Source organism: Geotrypetes seraphini, chromosome 1 (genome assembly GCF_902459505.1).
Source record: "Geotrypetes seraphini chromosome 1, aGeoSer1.1, whole genome shotgun sequence".
NCBI lineage: Eukaryota > Metazoa > Chordata > Amphibia > Gymnophiona > Dermophiidae > Geotrypetes > Geotrypetes seraphini.
In genome coordinates, this window is record NC_047084.1 from 303,139,908 (window position 1) to 303,164,444 (window position 24,537).

At 44.0% G+C, this 24,537-nt stretch overlaps 1 protein-coding gene across 1 annotated transcript in view; it reads right to left on the reverse strand.

The window, feature by feature from the left end:
- Positions 1–773: 773 nt before the first annotated feature.
- LOC117365117 (matrix metalloproteinase-21-like) overlaps positions 774–24,537 on the reverse strand; it is a 79,631-nt gene continuing 55,867 nt past the window's right edge. Inside the window, exons 7-9 of the mRNA XM_033955096.1 lie at positions 18,112–18,369; positions 6,836–7,008; positions 774–2,752 (exon numbers count right to left, since the gene is read on the reverse strand). Coding sequence (XP_033810987.1) covers positions 2,426–2,752; positions 6,836–7,008; positions 18,112–18,369 — 758 coding nt within the window. The 3' untranslated portion in view covers positions 774–2,425. The remainder of the gene's footprint in view (positions 2,753–6,835; positions 7,009–18,111; positions 18,370–24,537) is intronic.

Sequence of the window (24,537 nt, forward strand, 5' to 3'; positions counted from 1 at the left end):
GAATAAAAACACACACATCTGCCTCCAGAACATCAGCATTTGGCATAGGAAAGCTTAGTAGAGTTGTACAGAGGTAGCTTAAGTGGTCTGGGGGGTGCGCTAGTGAACCATAGAGAGGAGAACTCAGGCCCAGAAGCCACTCTAATCATTGCATTCATGGTGAAATATGTGCATCCCTCAAAACCCTTTTGTACTGCCATATAGGTGGCACCTGCAGCCATAAGGGCTATTGGGGAGGTAGACAGGTGGTATTAGTGGGTTTTGGGGGACTCACCATGACCTGCAAGGAAGTTGTGGTGAAATGTTTATGCGGCACCCTTTTTATGAAGTTCACAGCAGTGCCCTGTAAGGTGCCCCACTACTCTGTTGCCATGTCTGGGTGTCCAGTCCATCACTTTGCTGACTCCACCCACATCCAAAAGGTTATATATTAGATTTCCAGTGTTGGCATATTTTCGATAGAAAAAAATAGTTGCCTTGACTTATGACTTGGTATATAACAATTATCCATGAATGGTGAATCCATTAACATGATACTTTCAGGCTGCTAGACAAGCAAACATTTTGAAGTACATTAGAATATGAACACAGGTCCTGGAGTGTTTTGGGTTTTCTTGTGCAACAGTTCTTCTCATTGCGGAGTGTGCTTATGAGGGGCTGCTGAAAAGTTCTCAGCCCAAGAAGAATATGATGTGGAGCCACAAAACTTACAAGTTACTCCGCACCTTTCTTGACTCTTTTCATTTCATATCATTGAAATGAAAAGTGTCAAGAAAAGTGTGAAATAATTTGTACGGTTCATGGCTCCACATCATTCTCTTCTTGGTTGGGCTGAGAACTTTTCATACATTCATAATCAGAAAGTGAGGCATGAAAACGCTGACCTCTTCTAACACTGTCCCCAAACAACAGGAACAGCTTTATTCTGATGCCATTAATATCTAAAGTAGAACTTGCCCTACAGTCCAGTAATACACCCCAAACAATGTCATCTACTATAGGTATGTAAATATTTCATATCAGCATGTTTGAACCTCTTTCTTTCCAAGTGGTTCATCCATAGTTTAGCGGATATGTGAAAGCAATGTATTTCTAGCTTATTCGCTTTTCAGGGTCAAATTCAGCTGGAGACAGGCGTGTGATGAAAGTGTACCTAACAACCCTCCCCTTTACAAAACTGCAGAAGCGGTTTTTAGCACAGGCAGGCGTGCTGAATGCTCTGCGCTGCTCCCGACACTCGTAGATACTCTAAGAGTGTCAGAAGCAGCGCAGAGCATTTATCACGCTGGCCTGCACTAAAAACTGCTTTTGCAGTTTTATAAAAAGGGGGAAAGTGAAGTAGGCTAATCAAAAGCATTTAACAGATATTTTAATGTCTTCAATGTCAGTCAATTGCTGTTGGTGTAAAAATAAAAAGAAACACCAATAAAGTGCAGGCTGTCCAGTGTATGGTCTTTGAATATCAGTCTCTAGCATGATGAGTGATAGCGACATAGTACATGACAGCAGATAAAGACCTGAATGGTTCATCCAGTCTGCCCTGTTGATGAATTTTCTCATCATCCTCCTCTTGCGAGTTTTCTGCCATCAACTGAGGCTGTAAGACTACCAGCAATCTATTTCTGATAAAATAATGTATTTTGAAGGATTCATTCCAAATTGCAAAACATAAAATAAATCCCAAGGTCTTTTAGGTGTGTGGATACTTAAGGTGTTTTTCTCCATATTTATATTTGAAATGAATTATGAGGTAAAAGAGAGCAGTCCTTTCCTTAAAGCATCTTGAATGCCTTCACAGGGGCTCTGAATGGTTGCTGTTAAGTGGCCAAAAGATTTTTTATCTCAAAGTCTTTCTGTCCAGTTTTAAATCCATTGTTATTCTTCTATTTTATTTTCTCTGGCTCGGTAGAGAGAGTGCAATGTCTCCTAAAGAGTTAGTTTAGCTTTAGCAAATACTATGACAGCCATGAGCCTCACCCCTAAGTATGTAGGTTATGATCTGTCTCTCAAAATTGACTGCCAACTCATTCTGTAGTACTTTCATCATGCTAAAGATAACTTCCTTCTGGAGTTCATAGGATGTAATACGTATAGGAAACATGTCAAGGTTTGCTTGGAAATTGCTTTTAATGAGGCCTGTGGCACCCAATACAATGGGAAATATTTCTGCCAAATGTTCTTGGTCTCTGGTTGCATTTCTTGGTACTTGAAATCTCTCTCTACACATAATGCATTGAATTATCACATGGCTCTGACACTTCTATTATCAATGCCATTCCATTAAAGATGTTTCAGCCTACATAAGGCATGAGGTTCCCGTTTTCCTCAGAAGAGGGCTATTTTTGTGTTGTGGAAAGTGAATTGGAGATGTCTATTCTCAAACGCATGCCCTCAACCAAAAATATAAAAGTGACTTGAGTGAATGTTAGTTGTCAGGATTACCTGTGGGGATGGGCATTGACAACATGGATGGATGAACATCACAGATGTCATACCACAGTTCATTGAGCTGGTGTCGGAATAAAAGCCCATTCTGTGGTAGAGTAGAGTTAGACTGACGATCCTTTTCATTCACCACTCTCCAAGCATATTTGTCCTTGATGAAGAAGATGTCGTCATGTGCATAAGAGAAGTAGACTGCATCCAGGTTCCCCATAGGGTGATCATCAGCGAACACAGATGGAAAGACAGCTTTAATTGGTTTGGGGTATCCTTCCACTATATGATTTGTTTCCACATTGAAGGCAGTAACCTAGAGCCAGAACAAAGAGGAGAAAAAAAAATTCAAAAATAAAGAGGAGCTGAAAAATCAAACACAGACTTTTCTAAAAGTGGAAATTTACTTTCAAATTTTGACAAATTCTACTCGTGAAATGGATTTAGTGGTCTCAGCTTTCAAGATCCAACCACAGGATCACCACAAAATGTATTATAGTAGAACAAACCTGAGTATATAGCGCTGTCACCAACCCTATAGGTCACAACGTGTAAGACTGCCAAAAATCCAACGAGAATCAGAAGCGCCACAGTGTCAATGAGTCACTGTACAGCACAGATATCAGGATAAAGAACCACAGCAGGGAATATGTGATGTTATGTTAATCAGGTTTTCTATTCTGCCTTTACTTATTCAGTTCAAGGTCGGATTATATTATAAGAGGTTGGGTCAGTTACCCAGGAAATTACAATTGACAGTTTGACACAAACGTTAGGGACTCCTTTTACTAAGGTGCGCTAGCGTTTATAGCACACGCTGCATTGCCAAGCGCACTAACCCCGTGCTATGCACCAAGAACTAATGCCAGCTCAATGCTGGCGTTAGCGTCTAGTGCGTGCGATAAAATCGCTAACACAGCTTACTAAAAGGAGCCCTCAATAGAGTAGACCAGTACAGTTAATACATTTAGGTCATAGTTACAAATACAGAATTACAAGTTCAAGTAGGTCATCATTGGTTCATCGTTATGCCTCGGGAGTTGCATTAGACACTTTAGAAATGGGATTTTTCAATTATTGTTTCAGTTACTTCAGGGCTGGCTCCAAGTCTTGGTACAGAAATGTTTTTAAAAAGTTTTCTGAACCTGAGATAGTAGTCACAAGATCATAGTGTAAGTGGTAGTTGGTTCCAGCATTTTGCTAATTGATATTAGATGGATAAGGTAATTTGCTAATGTAACCAGTTTAAAAATTTATTATTTTTAAAACTGAAAAAGTTTATTCAGGCTTGAACAGGTCATGGAACACTTAGAGAGTGCCTGTGAGAATTCCAGGAGATAATGTGAATGTGAGCATTCCGAGAAAGTGCCAGTTAGGCACGTGCACGTTAGTGTGCATGTGCATGGAATCTGCATAAGAGCAGGAGAGAGTTCTGAAGCTCATGGCAGGGAAAATGGAGTGTTTTGATTGGTTTCCATCCATTACTTCTGACATGAGACAGGAAAGCAAGCAGGTGAAAAGCTGTTTAATTACTTAAATTCAGATTACTTGCAAAATTAAATACATTTTGGGTGTTTAAATAACTAAAATGTGGGTAGGTAATGCATATATTTTTGATAAGTATGCATGCAGTTAGTGAAGAGTATGCATGTGTAGGAGAGATGAATGGCTAATCCATGGAATATTATCTGAACAAGTTCTAAGTAAATGTTGGCTTTTGAAAAGTAGTCAGTTGTCAGAAGTGAGTTGCAGTATTCAGAAGCAGAAGTCAGTTGTCAAGAGGCAGTTGCAGTAGCCAGTTGGAGATTGGAACTAGTTGAAGCAGGTTGTTCATAGCTGACTGGCGAAATATGAGGTAGAGAGTTGCGCGGGGACAGAAATACCACCCGTCCCCGCCAAAATGCCACCCGTCCCCACCCGTCCCCGTGAGGAATCCCACCCGTCCCCACCCATCCCCACGAGGAATCCCTCCGTCCCCACCCGTCCCTGCGAGGAATCCCCTCCGTCCCCACCCGTCCCCGTGAGGAATCCCCTCCGTCCCCACCCGTCCCCGTGAGGAATCCCCTCCGTCCCCGCCCGTCCCTATAAACTTCAGAAATAGTTATTTCATTGAATTATGCTACTGAATTAAAGGATCTTGTAGAAACCCATTTACAAATAAGCAAAAAGACTTTATTAATTTGAAAATATTAATTGGGAAGAATACATACTTTGTAAACGGTTTCTACTAGAGCCTCTAATGTAAATATAAAATATAAATACTCAGCTGATGAGAACCCCCAAGCTGTCAGCTGAAGACTTCCTTTGCAGTTGGCCGGGGGTCCCTTTTGCCAAGCTTGGCAGGCATCAGTAGCGTCCCTGAGTCACAGATGCTGGCACCTCAGCGGCTCATGAATGCTGCCAGTGACTGCTGTGCTTGGTGGAGGGGAGCTCTGGCCGTCTATAGAGGAGGTCCTCTACTGGCAGTGCTTGGGGATCCCCACCAGTCACAGCAAAGGTCAGCAAGTACTTCAACACTGTAGAAATAAAACCAGAAATGCATTTCCTTTTCTTTTGAACACAAAAAAAGACATCTGCTATATACATTTCCCAAAGCTAACATATTTTAGTCATTAAATTCCGTTTTTTACCTTTGTTGTCTGGAGACTTATTTTTCCATAAAGTTGGTCCAGACTTCATTTCCTTCCCCAACTTTTTCTTTCTTTCACCCTGCCCCTTTCTTTCTCTCTCCCTGCCCCCATTTCTTTCTTTCTCCCTGCCCTCCCCCAAGCCACCGCCATGGGGAACAGGCCGCCACCGCCAGGGAACAGGCTGCCACTGCTGCCGCAATTGGGGAACAGGCCGCCGCCAAGTTCTGAGCTCTCCCTGCTTCCCTTCCCCGTAAAGAGGATGCTGAAGCGCTGGGCTGACCAATCTTCCCATCTCCACCCCAGACCCCAGACCCCATAATAGTACTAATTGTAACACCATTTTTTCGATCCATTTTTCATATATACACGCATACAATATAATTGTATTAACTACACATAATGGTTAACCACAAAATTAAAATACAGAAAGCATACTGTATGCTTTTCAACATTCATTTCTACCAGAAAACAGATAATCCCATGCAAATGCAGGACCAAAAACTAAAAGTACTAATTTTCAAACAAACCCTAAGATGCAAGACTCTTCAAGCAGTACAACCCCCAGAGAAAACCAAACAAGTGCATTTCTTCCTGAACAAACAGCAGATGCAAAATCACTAAATAAAAGCATTTCCTCTACTGTTGTTGTCTCTCTCCCTACATGTGTCTTGCTTCCTGGCCTGCCCCCCGCCCCCCTCCCCCCGGTGTTAGCTTCAAGCGGCTCCTCGTGCGCGTCACACACCTCATCTGGACGCCTTCCTTCTGACTTTGCGACCTCAGAGAGAAGGCTTCCGGGTCAGGCGCAGGCTGCGGGTAGAAGCCTTTTCCCATGGCTTTGTGCATTGCAGCACTCAGGGAGCCAGCCCAAAGATGCCGCATTGATCGCACCGAAGACCGGCGGCTACTGAACAATCTCTTGGGCCTGATGGAGGTGCCGGCCCTGTGGACCGGTAGAAAATTTCTGTGGACCGGCGGTTGAAGCTGAGCCATGAGCCGCACTAAAGTGGATAAAGAGCCACATGCGGTTTGCGAGCCGTGGTTTGCCGACCACTGATGTAGAGTAAACGGCAATCTCTTATGCATTAAGATGGCAATACCCCTTTGCCTCCCACTGAAGGAAGAAGAGTAGACTTCCCCCACCCAACCCCTCAGCAGCTTGGCATGCTCGATCTGAGAAAGGTGGGTCTCTTACAAATATGCTATATCAATACCAAGCTTCCTGAAATGAGTCAATATCCGTGAACGCTTAATGGGAGACTTGACTCCATTCACATTAAGCGTAGTCACTTTCAAATCAGCCATAACCACAGACTATCTGTTAGAGGCACCTTGGAGTAGGATGGCCAGCTTTGTTAGGTACTTGGGGGCATTGCCTAGCAAGAAGTTAATGAACTATAGAAACATAAAAATTGGCAGCAGTTAAGGGCTACGAGACCAATCTAATCTGTCCATTCAATTTCAGTACTCCAGAGTTTACCCGATTTCAGGCTGTCCAACTCATAATATCTCTTATTTAAGAATAATTTGTGCACCAGTTGAGATAGTACAGCATGAGAAGGTTGCCTCCTGTTTTTAACCTTTATACAAAAGATAATATGAGATTTATAGGAAAAATGTTTACCAAGATGTCTGTAAAATTGCATTCCCTGGTCAATAAATGAGAATTTTATCAATTATATGACACAGAGGAACAGAATCCACATTCCAAATGAAGGAGTTTTAGTGGGAAATATTTACATATGTCTGTTATCAGATGGGAAGATGCTTACGTTGTATTCCCTGAAGAAATAAATGTTGCTGTCCCGTCTGTCAAAAAAGGCAGTATCGATGATGCTAAAGACTCCAGCAAAACCCTCAGATATCAGACGAGGGTACTTATTCCCTTCTGGATCCATGGTGTATGCCTTGCGTTTTTCATTATCATAGCGCCAGTACTGGGTACCTAGCCAAAAAAGAAAATTGACTCATTAGAACCGTTTAAAGATATGGACCTTCAGCTGAATCAGAAAAAGCTCTCACAAAAATTCAAATCTTGCATCTGGTCTAACATTTAGAGCTATTATATTTTTTATTTACTTAAGTAAAGGATCACATGTAAAAATGAAAGACTAGACTAATGAAAATGACAAAATAATATTTCATAGTTTGTGTCATATTGAGTGGAAAACAAGTCAAAACAATGTAATAAATATTGTTAATTCTCTCATCATTATAAAATTATAGTCCATAGAAACATAATACATGATGGCAGATAAAGGCCATATGGCCTAGTCAATCTTCCCATCTATATCCTTTATTATTCCTTTGCTTGGTTCAGAGACGCTCTGTACTTGACCCATGTTTTCTTGAATTCAGATAAGATCCTTGTGTCCACCACTCTCACTGGGAAACTGTTCCAAGCATCCACCAACTATTCTGACAAGAAATATTTCTTTAGATTACTCCCAAGTCTATCCCATTTCAACTTCTTCCTATGCCACTTGCATTTATCCACTGTCTGCCCTCTCTCTCTGCCCCTTCCATATGGCATCTCTCTTTCTATGCCCCTTCCAGAAACTGTATGTCTCCCCCTTCCATCTCTCTCTTCACCCCCATTGGTCTGGCATCCATCTTCTTCCCTTCCCTCCCCTCCTCCAATGGCCTGGCATCTCTATCTCCTTCCTTTCCCTCTCCCACACCCCCCATGGTCATGCATTTAAATCTCTCCTTTCCTTTCCCTTCCCTTTTCTTTCCTCATCTTCCTTCTCAATATATTTTCTGCATCTGTCTAGATTAAGTTCTTATTACTCTGTCATCAATTTCCCTTTCATTGTCTATCTACAGCTTGCTATCTCTTTCTCTCACCCTCTTCAGTATTTCACTAACTCAGTCCTCTTCACCTCATCATGTGCCCTATTTATCCCCTCCTTCCATCATGTGCCCTCTTTCTCTACCCCTTCCATCCAACATCTTCTCCTCTTTCTGTCCACTTCCATCCAACACCTGCCCCCTCTCTCCACTCCATTCAGTGCCTACACCCCTCTTTCGCTCCTCCCTTCCTGCACTAATATCCAATGTCTGCCCTTTTTCTCTCTCCATCCACCCCTCTTCAATCACCATCTGCCCCTTGTCTCTCCCTTTCCCCACTTCCATCAGCATCTGCCCCCTTTCTTTCCCTCTAACCCAAATCTATCCAGTATCCTTCCCCATTATGTCTCCCTCCCCTTTCCCTGCACACCAATTCAATCAGCATCTGTCCCCTTTCTCTTCCTCCACCATACCAGTATACTGCTCCCTTCTCTCTCTCTCCACCCCACTTCCTTCTCCCTTCATCACCCTTCCATATAAGTATCCTGCTCCTTTCTATCTCCCTCCATCCCAAAGCCATCCAGTATCTTGCCCCCTCACCTCACCACCACTGCTATTTGTTTCTCGAACCAGCAGCAGCGGCAGTAAAACTTTTAAATGTAGTCATCCCGGGACCTTACTGCATCTCCCTGGCTGCCGGCTCTGCAATGGAACAAGTAGGTGGCATCAGAGGGGGGTGGACCGACAGCCGTGGGTAGGTGCAGCAAGGACACGGAATGACTGCAGCTGCTGTCCACCCCTCCGACGTCACTTACTTGTTCTGGAGCAGAGCCAGCAGTCACAGTCATTGCGGGACCTTGCTACACCTCCCCACGACTGCCGACTTTGCTCCGGAACAAGTAAGTGATATTGGAGGGGGTGGATCGGCAGCCACAGGGAGGTGCAGCAAGATCCCATGATAACTGAATTTCAAATTTATTGCCGCTGCTGTTTCAGGAAAGCAGCAGCGGCAGAGTAGGGTGGGAGATTTCCAAAACTCCCCACGACTGCCGACTTTGCTCCGGAACAAGTAAGTGACATTGGAGGGGGTGGATCGGCAGCCACAGGGAGGTGCAGCAAGATCCCATGATAACTGAATTTCAAATTTATTGCCGCTGCTGTTTCAGGAAAGCAGCAGCGGCAGAGTAGGGTGGGAGATTTCCAAAACTCCCCACGACTGCCGACTTTGCTCCGGAACAAGTAAGTGACATTGGAGGGGGTGGATCGGTAGCCACAGGGAGGTGCAGCAAGATCCCATGATAACTGAATTTCAAATTTATTGCCGCTGCTGTTTCAGGAAAGCAGCAGCGGCAGAGTAGGGTGGGAGGTTCCAGACTTGGTATTTCAGCTGTGCACCCCCTTAGGGCATGCACTTGGGGCAGACCGCCCCTCCTGCCCTGCCCCTGGTATGTCTCTGGTTCCAGCAGAGATTCTATTGCTGGTGGCACATGAGCATTGTCGTGGCTCGTGGCTAGCGCTGTTTATGGGACGATATTGGAATGGATGTCAGAAGCATGATAGTGCAGTATTTTTGTAGCGCCAGTTTTTCGTATGATTCTGGGTAATTCTAGTTAGACAAACATCTGTGTTAGTTAAGGACCACGCCCAAATAGAAGTGTACGAAAAACAGGTGAATAAAACATTTAAATATAATGTAGCTAAGGCCAGAAGAAAAAACACACTAAAGATTAATATAAGGAAAAGAATGGTGTTTTCTTGTGTACTTTGCTGTTGAGCTAAATCATGGTGGAAATCATGATTACATGATTACATGGAGTCCAGTTTAGGTTCTTTGTGTGTACTATAACTGTCCTGTCTTCGGCCACCATCTTGTGCCAGTGAATAGTTTCTGTTCTTTGTTCAGCTTCCCGCCTTAGCCTCGTGGTTCTAATTGATAACAGATGTGCTTAGGCCAGTTAGGAAGAGCATATTAGACTCCATATTCCAAACTGAGATATAAAATGTATGAAGTATGAATGGCCAAGATATGAATGAAATTATGAATGTTTGGGGCCCCTGAATGTGATATGTGGTGATATAAATGGTTTATAAGAAGAAACACTAAGGAAAAATCCTGAGCACAACATCTGGAAGTAATTAGAGTCAGTCTCAAGAATAGGAAGAAGGGGGGCATTGGAAGCCCACGCTTCAGGGAGAGGAGAGGGGGATTTACCCCCCCCCCTTCCTCCAGAGTAAGGTTTCTGTGTAAGGCCATGCAATTTGAATCTGTCAGCTTAGGAAGAGTTTTTTCCTTTACGGCTGAGAATTTCTCAGCACCATGTTAATAATTATAGATTCTCTTGAATGTTATAATGTTAATTCAGAAATCAAAAGTAATTTTCTGAAAACTTTGTATAACTTTTAAACATGGAGGAATGTTTCTTTGTCTAAACTTTAAGACCACCCATAGAAATGTTATTGGTCGTCAAACTTGATGATGTCACTAAACCAAAAGTTATATAATAAGTTTAAGTTTTAAGTTTTTTTAAGTTTATTAGGATTTTATATACCGCCTATCAAGGTTATCTAAGCGGTTTACAATCAAGTACTCAAGCATTTTCCCTAATAGAATGTAATGAGATAGAAAAACGAGACCATTGTGAGAAGGCCAGCCTTTGGCCACAATAATGATCTCCCATGAGCGCAACGTAAGCAATTATGCTGTTCTTTTGATCTAATAATGGAAAAATAGAACCGATAATTCAATAAATCCTGGTTATAATTTTAAAACCTTGCGCTGGTGTCATTTTGCATGTAGAATTATTTTCAAACCTGAAGCTTTCACAAATGGCGTCAATGTCCCTTGCTCAGCATCCCAGCCAGAAAAAGCAGGATTTGGCATTGACATCAGCAAGGGGAGGAGTCAACTGACAGGAAATGTTTGGTTTACCCATCCATTCCTGGGTTCCCCCCTAAAACAAGTTCTGGCTACACCCCTGAATTGGACTAGTATCATACAGACTCATAGACACTTATGTCATGTATTTTAGAAGCCGCTCCATGTGTAAATAGCAGCATTTGCATTCATAGATCACATTATTTACACCTGGAGAGATTTCAATGTTGAGCGTGATTTGGGTGGAGCAAGGATAGGGTAAAAAATCTATATTACCCATTCTAATAAAGGAATAGTTCTGGGCCAAAATATCTCTTGTCAGGTTTACACCAGCTGAGAGACACACACAGATTTTACAACAGTGGTTATTTTAACTAGAGCTTTACATGAGGGATTAATAGAGTCATTCTTCTGAATTCCCTGTTGTTTATTTCTGTTCCCATAATGACAGGATTATCAGACATCTGGGAAAACCCAGACATGTCCTCTTTTTAGAGGGCTGTCTGGGTGCCTGGAGATATTTCCAAAACCCACAAGTTTGTCCGAGTTTTGGAAGCCCCCAACCTTAGAGCCGCATCTGGAGGACATCTGCACATGTGCAGATGTTGACACAATGATGTCATATGCATGCGCGTGATGTCATCATTTCAATGTCCACGCAGACGCAGTCCAAAGCTCAGGGAGGGTCATGGGGAAGCAGGGTGGGAAGTGGAATGGGTGGAGCTGGAGGCATAATGGGGAGGGGCTGGGGCGTAACGGTGCAGGACCAGGTGTTCTCTTTTTTCATAGAGGAAGTCTGGCTCCCTACATAATGAAACCAAATGAAAACTGCAGCCTCACTCTTTCATTGTCAACACTTCCACATGCAGATTGGTAAAATAGGGCAGCTGCATTTGGGAGGGGTGCTACTTCCAGCCTTTCCATGCGGAAGCTGCTAGGTTCATGCTGTTCATTTTATTAACTTGCATATTTCTAAAAGGACTGCTCCTGCTGCGCATGCCAGAAAACAGAGAGGCAATCCTGCAGGCATTTTAGAAAAGGTTTGGTGTCAGCAGAGTTCCGACCTGGACTTCTCAATTCTATGTAAACTGGATCCTCATGTGTCTTTACAAGGCAGGCAAAAAAGTGCCTTCCTGCCCTATTATAAAATGACCCCCATGAAGAGCAATTCTGTAACTGGGTGCCTGTGTTTACATGCCCCGTGTGGGCATAAATTACAAAATACTAGCACTTTTGTAGATAACTGTGCACTTACCTGCAAAATTGCCAGCTGGGCTTCTGAGCAGTATTCTCTAATTGTGCATATAAACACAAGGGGGTGGGCAAAGCACGAGCTGGACACAATTAGTGCAGCTGTGCACAGTCTACTATTCGATAACAGAATCTGGGCACCAGGATGCCGTAATAGCATTGGCTGTCACTGTGGCGTATGTGTGTGGGGGGGGGGGGGGGGGGAGGGAGGGGGGTACTGTAAGTGGAGATGCTCACTTACAGACACCCTTCTAGAGATCAAATTTCAAAGATATACTATGGAGTTTAAGCCAGTACAGGTACATCTGCTCCCTGGGATGTTATTCAATCTCAAGTGGGTTTCTGAGACTCTTACCTCCTTATCCATTCTAGATACCTTTTAGTGGGATTACATTATGTTTTTAGTGGGATTACATATATGCAGTGGCGTACCTAGGGTATGTGGCACCCGGGGCCCATCATTTTTTGACACCCCCCCCCCCCCCCTCATGTAAAATTTATTTTATTTTTTTTTTTTTTTTGCAATAACCATGAAATGGAATAAATGGTCAGAATAGAAACAGGCAGTGAAAATTTTCTTTTTTTTTTTCAAAGTATTTTTATTGAGAATGGCAAAAGGTCCAGACAAGCAACCATGGTCTGTACAGAAACTTATACATTATCAAAAAGAACACAGAATGAGAGTAACAGCAACAACAAGCATGAACAAGCCTCTCCCAAGAGAAAATTGCCAATGAGAGGCATAGCAATACACAACAAAAGGCCAAAACTTGGGGCAAGCAAACAAATCCCACCCCAGAACCCACAAGAATAATAAGCCGGACTAGACCCTCAGCCATATTTTATAATGAAAAAAACCCCCACAAGCAACAACACCCAGACCGCTCACCAGACACACCAATCCGCACAACAAGCACCCAAGAAACACCCAGCCACCACCCAGACAAAACTACCAGACACACCTACCCCACCAAGCCCAGACCCAACCCCCCCTCCCCAGAGAGTGCAAGCGCAAAGTGGACCGTGAAAAGGGCAGCTGCAGAAGTGGAAAGCCCCAGATAAGTAGGTTAGCTAAAGAAAGCCCACAGATAGAAGAAATCAGGATAACAGAAGTTCCAACAAATGCTCCCACAGAAAATTTTCTTTTATTGAACCTCATTTATGTAACCATTATTCCAAACATAACATAACATAAATTATGTCTGAATTGTCATGACATCAGAAGTACATATGGAGTAGTTGCAGGTGATGCTTGGGACAGTTCTGATTATGTTAGTTTGGTTTTATGTGTTTTTTTAATAGAAGGGTTTTTATTTCTTTTTTTAAGGTTTTGTAGTTTGTGGTCGAGGTCAATAGGTTGTAGAGTTGGGGGTCAAGTGTTGCAGCTCGAATGGCTAGGAGGTTGTCGAACAGTTTTTTTCTTTTGACGTTTTTGGTTGGAGGGTGTGTGAATGGTGCGTGAGTTCTCCTATGTCTGTTTGAAGTGGATTGAATTATTTAGCTGAAGAAATTAGTTACCCCCCCCATTCCACACACATTAATTCTCTTCCATTTTTGTTCCCATTATAAAAAAACACTGATAAGTTCCCAGGAAAAAAATACATTAAAATAAGAAGTGAAAACAAAGGCCCCTACAGATGAGAACATAACATAAGAATAGCCTAACTGGGTCACACCAATGGTCCATCATGCCCAGTAGCCCATTCTCATAGTGCTGCCTGATTCAGAGAAAAATATTTCATTCGATCCGATTCACCCTGTTGAATCGATTTTTCGATTAGATTCACTGTTAATGACACCGCTTTTTAAGTTTAAACAAAGTATAACAATAAATTTCACAACAACAATAAATTTCACAAAGTACTTTAAAAAAAAAAAATCACATTTTTCCATTAAAGCAGTTCTGGAGACATTTGCTTGAACAGTCTTTTTTCCCAGTCCATAAGCAAGCAATATGAAAAAGATTTCCTTAATTATCTACTCAAACATTTTTGCTATTTACTTTCATTGTACCTAGACTATTATTCAGTAGAAAAAATTTAGTTTGTTCAATCAAGCAGAACATTCACTCATAGAAGTCCAATGTCCACACAGGATTTGATTGAACAAACAAATTTTTTCTACTGAATAATAGTTTAGGTATACTGAATAGCAAAAATGTTAAAGCCACACAGAAAAGCAGTAAAAGTCAATAGGTTCTCCAAGTGGGAACAACTGAGTGCACCAATCCAGGGCAAGCAGACGCTTCCCCCATGTCTTAATAACAGACAATGGACTTTTCCTCCAGGAATTTGTCCAAACCTTTCTTAAAACCAGCTACGCTATCTACTTTTAACATAACTTCTGGCCACTTCATTTTTAAGCTTAGATCTTTCCTTCCAAACAGAGACCTTGCTAGATGTCAAATACAGCACAAGGTAACTTCACATGGACTTAACTGTGCAGGAAATGAATCTCCTCATACACCCACCATATAGTGCAAAAATGTGCAAAGGTCTGTTTTTTTCTTTCGATCACTACATAGCCTAATGCCACACAAGCAGCGCTGTTACAAACATATTCTGAAGGTCAATGCTAAGGTTGACAAAGTTTCCTTCCTTGGACCAGAAGGAGATACTGACAAACCACTGGAAGAGATTCTAAAACAACTACCCAGAAATAACACCCAAAGACCCACTCAGTGTGTGAACCAGTTGAGTGGAGTGGACTAACTGGGGGTGGAAATGGGCCCAGAGTTTGCTCAGCAGAATTTCCCAGACTACCTCTTCCTCTCAACACACTGACATGCTACCACCACCACCAACACTAGGAACACCTCACCGAGTATGCCAGCAATGCTTATAAACTTTATAAAACACATTATTATATTTTCTTATAAAGCATATATTTTAACTGAACTCAGCCTTGCCATTCACAAAAATAGAAAAGTTCCCATTTCAAGCTGTCTCATGTACACTTTTCAAATCTAACATATTGTAATCACAAAACAGAAAATAAAATTATTTTTTCTACCTTTTGTTCTCTGATCAATATTCAAATCTTGTTGGTCCCAGGCTCTTGTTGTCTTGCTTGCCAGGGTCTCCTTTCTCCGTGCTAACCATCCGTCTGCCATCTCTGTTCTCCCCTTCCGTTTCCCTTCCCTCTCCCGGAGATCTGGCATCTTTCCTTTTTTTTGTCTCCATCCACAGATTCACCTTTTCTCAACTCCCCACCACCCCAGGATCCACCATCTCTCCCTTTCTGTTCCCAACTATCCTCCTATCCAGTATCTCTATCCCCCCTCCACACCATCCCCTGTTTCCAAGTTCTCTCCCTTTCTGTTCCTTCCCTCCCTAAATCCCATTATGCACCATCTCTCTCCCACTCCTCTGTTTTTAGACCCATTATTTCTAACCCCCAAAGTCTGGCATATGCATGTATCTTTGAACCCCCCCTTCCCTCTCTCCCTCTGTGTACTTTTACACCAGGACCCCCCTCCCCCGAAGGTCTGTCCCCCCTCCGAAGGGCTACACCCCACCCCTGAAGACCTGCACCCCCCGAAGGACTTTACCTCCCACCCGAAGGTCTGTCCCCCTCTGAAGGCCTAAACCCCACCCCTGAAGGCCTGCACCCCCCCCGAAGGATTGTACCCCCCACCCGAAGGTCTGTCCCTCCCTGAAGGCCTGCACCCATCCCGAAGGCCTGCACCCACCCCGAATGCCTGCACCCACCCCGAAGGCCTGCACCCACCCCGAAGGCCTGCACCCCCGAAGGCCTGTCCCCCCCCTTGAAGGCCTGACCCCCCCTTGAAGGCCTGCCTGCTTGTCCCCCCTTGAAGGCCTATCCCCCCTTAAAGGTCTGCCTGTCCCACCCCCTTGTAGGCCTGTCCCCCCTTAAAGGTCTAGTGCGGGCGTCTAGTGCGGACGTCTACGTGGGGACGTCTAGTGCGGACGTCTAGTGGGGACGTCTAGTGCGGGCGTCTACGTGGGGACGTCTAGTGGGGACGTCTAGTGGGGACGTCTAGTGGGGACGTCTAGTGCGGGCGTCTAGTGCGGACGTCTAGTGGGGACGTCTAGTGCGGACGTCTATTGCGGACGTCTAGTGGGGACGTCTAGTGCGGACGTCTATTGCGGACGTCTAGTGGGGACGTCTATTGCGGACGTCTATTGCGGACGTCTAGTGGGGACGTCTAGTGCGGACGTCTATTGCGGACGTCTAGTGGGGACGTCTATTGCGGACGTCTAGTGCGGACGTCTAGTGGGGACGTCTAGTGGGGACGTCTAGTGGGGACGTCTAGTGCGGGCGTCTAGTGGGGACGTCTATTGCGGACGTCTAGTGGGGACGTCTATTGCGGACGTCTAGTGGGGACGTCTATTGCGGACGTCTAGTGGGGACGTCTAGTGCGGGCGTCTAGTGGGGACGTCTAGTGCGGGCGTCTAGTGCGGACGTCTACGTGGGGACGTCTAGTGCGGGCGTCTAGTGCGGACTCAAGCTGGAGGAGGATGCACAAGGTTCTCACGGAGAAATTCACAACCACTCCCTGCAGCTCATAACCCAAATTCCACTCAGCCTGAGAAGGGTTCCGGCACGCAAACTGTTCAACAGCAGCCGAATCAGACAGCGTGCAGGGTCAGGGGGGCTTTGTTACCCGGTCGCATGACTGCTGAAGGCAGCCAAAGCCAGAAAATGTGAACTTTAGGACTGAAGAAAAGGCGAGGGAAAACCTCACTCCTCCCTTGCAATAGGGACACCCTCCTTCTCCCCCCCCCCCTCTACAGCTCTAACTATGTACCTCACTCCTGCTGGCCCTAGTGCCCTCCATCACACACAGATCTACTAATATACCCCGTTCCTTCCTCGCAGTGCCTTCTGGTACTCACAAACACCCCCCCCCCCCTCCAGATGGCTTCACATGCAGAAAGAAAGTAGGGCGTCTCATTATTTCTCCAGTGCTGGTGCCAAGAAGCAGACAGAGATTCTGATGTACTAAGGAGCACTTTCTCAGAAGCAAAACCTCCCCCTTCCCCAGGAGTGCAGAATTTGGTTTGAGTTGGGTTTGAACTTGCCAGGGCTGGACAAATTTCTTTCAGTTTGGTCCCAGGTATAGACAGAGCGTCTATTGCCTTTTAACTGGATTCCAAGCCTGAAAACATGTTTCCAAGGGTCGGTCCTTGAGGGGGTCGGTCGGCACGGAGACGGAGAGGTATTAGAACTGGGTCAGATCCCCGACCCACCCCGAAGGACCATTCGCCCCCCTGGCCTCCCCGCACTACCTATGAAGCAGCCGCAGCAGGATCGCGACGTCAGCTATATTTGCGCTACTTAGGAGCTGCTTCCTGCGTCGCGGTCCCGCCCCCTCCTCTGACGTCAGAGGAAGCAGCGCCCAAGCAGCTGAGGGATTGCTGACGTCGCGATCCTGCTGCGGGCTGCTTCATAGGTGTGCTGGAAGGTCAGTGGGGCGAGCGGTCCTTCGGGCGTGGGGGGGGACTGAGCGGCAAGGCCGGGAACACCCCCTCAGGGCTGGTACCCGGGGCGGCCCGCCCCCCCCGCCCCCCCCTAGGTACGCCACTGCATATATGTTTGAGTTTATGTTATTCAATCTATCATGTGTTTAGACTGTAGGGTGCATACTCAAATGATGCCATTTTAGCTATAGGTTACTAAGTGTAAGTTCTGAGGAATTGAATATATAAAGAAAAATGACTTCTTTCTCTTGTGACGTCGAGACAGCACATCTAAGGGCTCCTTTTACAAAGGTGCGCTAGCGTTTTTAACGCACGCACCGGATTAGCACGCGCTACCTGAAAAACTACCACCTGCTCAAGAGGAGACGGTAGCAGCTAGCGCGTGGGGCATTTTAGCGCGCGCTATTCCACGCTTTAAGGCCCTAACGCATGTTTGTTAAAGGAGCTCTACGTGTGGGACAGACAGTGCGCTGAGGTAACCAAGGTAACAGAAAGAGTTGTAGGGACTAACGATATAAAAACAGGTCAAATTCATACTAAAATCAGAGTTCCTTCTCTACTAGAAAGGCTCCAACAAAGGAGGCAAGTGACACGCTGTATTTTTCTTGCATTTGCAGGAATCTCTGAAACAGAAACATGCACCCTTTACAAGACATTACATGCTAATGCTCTTTTCACCAGCACTAACCTTTAAAGAAGAAGGTATAATCTTTGTTCCATGTCTGTATTTGGATAAAGGCATCAATGTCCGACTGTGGAATGCCACGCCAACCATCGGAAAGCAGGTTGGGATCACCATAGCGGGTTCTGTTGTTTTGGTTTTCATACATCCAGTACCAACTGCTTCGGAAGAAGTAGGTGTAGAAACTATATACCAGAATTCCATTCTCTTTCGTCTCTTTCCGCACCCAGTCGAACACAGTGTTGAAGCGACCCTCGCACTTTCCTGCTTCCCCCGGCCAGGACAAGAATGATATTTGAATTGAACAACAAATATGAGAAAAGAACTGCTAGCTCAAGAACCTCAATGAACTATGTACAAATTTTATAACAGCAATTAAATGCTTAATTGATGATAACTAACAAACCAATTCCTCTTAATAATAGCTTGAAATATCTTGAAACCAAAGAGTCACAGAGTCCACAGACTAATAAACCCAAAAAATGAGTATATTAAGAGGTCCGAAAGGGGTATCAGACAGCCCTACAAACCAATGAAGTTTGAGGGAGATACACTCTTCATATACCCCACGGTACCTCCTCCTCCGTGTTAATTCTTTTTCTGTTTTATTTAATTTTATCTTATTATCTTTTTCTTTGTTACTTTGTTACTTATTTGACATTATTACTGCTGGAGCTATATTATAAATACTTAGCTTTCAGCCTTGATGTCATTCCCCTGAACGCCAACGCGTTTCGTGTTCTTTGTCAAGGCGACATGGGGAAAGCTGAAACCCAGAAAAACATCATAATTAGCATTCCACTAAAGAATTTTTTACTACTAAAATCATAACTCTCCTATTGCTTCAATATCTTAGCTTACCTACTAAGGTGAACATACTCTGCATACCGCCGCTAAGCTTATCAAAAGACAAGCCGCGGCGTCCAAAATTGGACCCATCCTAGAACGGGGGAGATATTTAAAATCAAACATAATACCACCTGTAACTCTGATAATGTTATATATGTAATTCAGTGCCCCTGCCCCAAGCTATACGTAGGCAGAACGACCCGTCCTATACGGGTTCGTCTTACAGAGCACAAATCCAGAGTTTATACTCGTAATGAATCCTCCCCGCTTGTCCGTCACTGGATAAGTTGTGGCCACACATTAAAGGACTTGAAGTGGCGTGTTCTAGATCGTATTATTGTAGGGTGGGAGGGTGGGAACACTGCCCGGAGGTTAAATCGATGTGAACTCCGGTGGATGTTCACTTTAGACACTATGTCCCCTAAGGGGCTTAATGAGTCTTCCGATTGGCTAGCTCAATCGGACCTTTAACTTCGTGCTGTCTCTTTAAATGCAGGCTAATCAGTTTTTAGTATGATCTGATGAGTTCCTCCCGGATATGTCGTCATTCAGGCGGGGGTTTTTAAGTCCAGAGTTTGGACGCCGCGGCTTGTCTTTTGATAAGCTTAGCGGCGGTATGCAGAGTATGTTCACCTTAGTAGGTAAGCTAAGATATTGAAGCAATAGGAGAGTTATGATTTTAGTAGTAAAAAATTCTTTAGTGGAATGCTAATTATGATGTTTTTCTGGGTTTCAGCTTTCCCCATGTCGCCTTGACAAAGAACATGAAACGCGTTGGCGTTCAGGGGAATGACATCAAGGCTGAAAGCTAAGTATTTATAATATAGCTCCAGCAGTAATAATGTCAAATAAATAACAAAGTAACAAAGAAAAAGATAAAAAGATAATAAGATAAAATTAAATAAAACAGAAAAAGAATTAACACAGAGGAGGAGGTACCGTGGGGTATATGAAGAGTGTATCTCCCTCAAACTTCATTGGTTTGTAGGGCTGTCTGATACCCCTTTCGGACCTCTTAATATACTAATTTTTTGGGTTTATTAGTCTGTGGACTCTGTGACTCTTTGGTTTCAAGATAATTGCTGATATAGCATATTAACTTAAGTCTGAATTTATGTCTGTAGCTTTAGGTTACATAGGAACATAGAAACACGATGGCAAATAAAGGCCAAATGGCCCATCTAGTCTGCCCATCCACAATAACCATTATCTCTTTCTCTCTCTGAGAGATCCCACGTGCCTATCCCAGGCCCTTTTAAATTCAGACACAGTCTCTGTCTCCACCACCTCTTCTAGGAGACTGTTCCATGCATCTACCACCCTTTCTGTAAAAAAGTATTTCCTTAGATTATTTCGGAGCCTATCACCTCTTAACTTCATCCTATACCCTCTCATTCCACAGTTTCCTTTCCAGTGAAAGAGACTTGACTCATGGGCATTTATATTAGGTAGGTATTTTAAACGTCTTTATCATATCTCCCCTCTCCCACCTTTCCTCCAAAGTATACAGATTGAGATCTTTAAGTCTGTCCCCATACACCTTATGGTTCAAGCAATTATGTTAGCTCTATCGCAGTGACAGTGACTAGGGAATTGGGAGTGCACTATGCTCCAGTAGCTGGAGTGAAAATTTGGAATGCATTAACTGGGAACTTGCAACTGTGCTGATCGTGTAAATTTCAAGACGTTGCTGAAAATACAGTTATTTGTTAATGCATTTATGTAATATATCTTAGCAGTTAGTCATGAAGATGTAAAGGAAGATGTTCTTCATAATGATAATTGAAAACCGCTTGGTAACAGGCGGTATATACATTTATAAAATAAATAAACTGAAACTGAAGAGGAAGGGATCAAGGGGGATATAGAAAGGAATGGATTAGGTATATGGAAATATATTTTGGAGGAATGATAAAAATATGTATAGAAATATTAATTGTAATTTATGGATGGAATTTAATTGTAATGAATATCTCTTTGTATCATATTATTGCATATTTATTTGATTCCTTCAATAAAAAGTTATAAATTAAATAAATTGAAACTCTCTTTCAGTTCGGGCAGGACACAGCAGAGGAGGAGGAGGAGGCTTTCAGGTTAGTGGCAGGCAGCTGTAGGACTTGCTGCCGCCGAACCATTGAAGCAAAGAAGTGCGGGAGGTACAGAGATTGTGGGAGCTCAACGTAGGAGGTAAAATGATTGGCAGGGGCGATGGCGTCTGTCTTTCTGAGAAGATCCACATGTGGCTCGCGAGTCATGGGCTGCTGACCCCTGCTCTTTGCTAAGCAGGACTCTTCTACTCATAGTCCTGCCAGTTGGGGGTAATGCTTCACTATCATATTTCAATAGTGAGAGACAGGCAAGCTCCCTGTCCCTTGCAATTGAGAAAGGTCTAGCTCTGACATGGGCAACTCCGGTTCTCGAGGGCCGGAATCCAATCGGGTTTTCAGGATTTCCTCAATGAATATGCATTGAAAGCAGTGCATGCAAATAGATCTCATGCATATTCATTGAGGAAATCCTGAAAACCTGACTGGATTCCGGCCCTCGAGGACCGGAATTGCCCATGTCTGGTCTAGCTGATATTCAAAACTATGTAACTGGTCAGGAACAGCTCCTGGCTAGTTAAATAGCATTTTAGTGTCTAAGCATGGATCAGTGGCATAGAGAGGGTGAGAGGTGCACCTCCCCGCCCTCCTCTCTGCCTCCGCACCTTCCCCGATCCCCCTTGCTGTGCACAAGTGCCCCTTTCCCTTCCCCTGTACCTCTAGTTGTTCACCACTGTGAGCAATAAGAACTTCAATGTGCTTTTTGCGCGACCTTGTTGGCTCTCCCTCTGATGGCACTTCCTAAGTGCAGCACCCAGAAGTGACCTCGGCAAGAAAGACAACACAGTCGCGACGAGCCCGTTGAAATTGTTGCTCGCGGCAGTGAACAACTAGAGGTGTGGGGGAAGGGAAGGGGAGAGGAGGGAGGGGTGAGGGGAGGAATGGGAAGAGGTGGGTGGGCAGAGAGGAGGAGGGGTGCCAGCGCCCCTACCAACATGACGCCTGGGATGGACCACCCCTCCCCCCCTTACTACACCACTGGCATGGATATTCAGTGGGAGACAATGGGTTGAGTTTAGCTGTCAAATGGGACCACATAGAAAGCTGTCCCATTTTTAACCACTAAAAGGTTAACCAATTAGAGCTGAATATTGGCATAACTGGTTAACTTTCCGGCGGTTAAAAAATACCTTGGATTTTCAAAGCCAGTCGCTTGAAACAGCCCAGGATTGAATATTCAGGTTTAAAGCTGTTGGTGGACAGCAAAAGCGAAGCCAGCTGAATATCGGGCCCACAAAATTTATGTAGTAACCCCCACTGGCAGCAGTAACAAACTATCATACAGATCTATTGTAAATTTTATATACTTTCATTAACCACAATTAACATAATGAAGGCAAATCACAATGTAAAAAAAAAAAGGAGTATATTACAGGTTGAGCAAAGTAATGATCTAATTAATTGTGCTATAAATCTAATATCAGAAAACCTGGATTGCAAATCACGAACAAAGTGGAACTCCGGAATAGACTGTCATACTATAGGAAACTTTGTAATTGTTTGTGATATTTTTAATGGTAATATATCAATATGCTTGTTTCTATTTATTTGAATTATTATGGAATATTACCATGAAAACTTCAATTATGTTTCATCAGCTTGCAAAGAATCAAACAGCTGTATCATATAGGTGGGAAGGTGTGGCTCATAAGAACATATAGCCTTACTGGGTCAGACCAGTGGTCCATCAAGCCCAGTAGCCTGTTCTCATGGTGGCCAATCCAGATCACTAGTACTTGGCCAAAACCCAAGGAGTAGCAATAATCCATGCTACCGATCCAGGGCAAGCAGTGGCTTCCCCCATGTATTTCTCAATAACAGACTATGGACTTTTCCTCCAGGAACTTGTCCAAACCTTTCTTAAAACCAACTACGCTATCTGCTTTTACCACAACCTCTGGCAATACGTCCCAGAGCCCAACTATTCTCTGAGTGAAAAAAATATTTCCTCCTATTGGTTTTAAAATTAGAACTGCTGCCTCTCCACCTAGAGGTTGTGAGATTAAATCCAAATTAACTTGGATGGGCCCTTCCACCCTTCCCCCCTACATATATGAAAAAAATATAGGTTTTTATATCTACCACACATCCAACATCACTACTCTCTCAATTCTGCAGTCTCCTGGCCTCTGTCCTCCTATCTTCGAACCCCATCCCTCCCTGGTGTACCTTACAGGCATCCTTGGAGCCAGCAGCAATTCACTTTCACTGCCATCGTTGGACCCTTAGGTTTTCCTCTGCCATCCAACCCTTGCTGATGTCACTTCCTGTTTCCTGTCCATCAGGACATGGCAGAGAGAAGTCTGAGGGGTGGCGCCAGCAGCAAAAATGAATTGGTGTTGGTGCCTGTAAGGTACACCAGGGAGGGTCAGGGTTCAGAGATAGGAGGAAGAGGAAGGGACAGTGTGATGCTGTCGTTGGGCGGTCCTGAGCCAATAATGGGTGCCAAGCCATAGCTATGTCACTGAGTAAGCTGGAGGAAAGTAATATTCAGCAGCTATCTGGTTAACTTTATGTAGTTCTTTCTGATGCAGATATAGCAGGCTAAGATAACTTTTTATTCAGAGATGCCAACAGAACTGCAACGCTTGGTGAATTATATGGTTAAACTGAACATGCATACCCAGTTGTTAAATCACAAGAAGATTGTGAAAAATTGCAAGAGGATCTTGTGAGACTGGGAGACTGGGCATCAAACTGGCAGATGATGTTTAATGTTAGCAATTGCAAATTGGTGCATGTGAGAAAGAGGAAGCTAAACTACAGATTTACAGGTTTATTATTTTTTTTTTTATAATCTGTCATTTCACTATACAAGGATGCATAAGCAGTGTCCAATATATAAAAAACAAAGAAGAAGAAGAAAAGAAAAGAATGCCATCAATTAATAGTAAAGACCCACCTAAAATAGTTGTCATCATTGAGGATAGATTCGTTGAAACTAAGGTTACCATATTTGGAGCCTTATAAACCCGGATGCATGGCCCCCACCCCTTTCTGCCCCCATCACTGCCTTGTTCCGCCTCCAGCCCCGCTCAGTTCTGCCTCAAGTACCACCCTGTTCTGCCCATGCTCCACCTCCTCAAAGCCTTGTCTTCTTCCCTGAGTTCTGGTCATCCGCGCATGCTCAGAGGCCCTCCAGATGCAGCTGGAGCTCATCGTGGCTTTCCAAAACCCGGACAAACTGCTGGGGTTTGGAAAGTCCGTTCAGGAACCCGGACAGTCCTCTAAAAAGAGGACATGGCCAGGTTTTTCTGGACGTCTGGTAACCCTAGTTGAAACCCTCAGCTCAATGTGCAGTGGCGGCTAAATAGAATGATAGGAATTATCAGGAAATGAATGGAAAACAAAGATGAGTGTGTGGTGTAGTGGTTGGAACTACCCCAAACCCCATGCTGCTCCTTGTGACCCAGGGCAAGTCACTCAGTCCTCCATAATCCCAGGTACGTTAGATAAATAGTGAGCCCACTGGGAC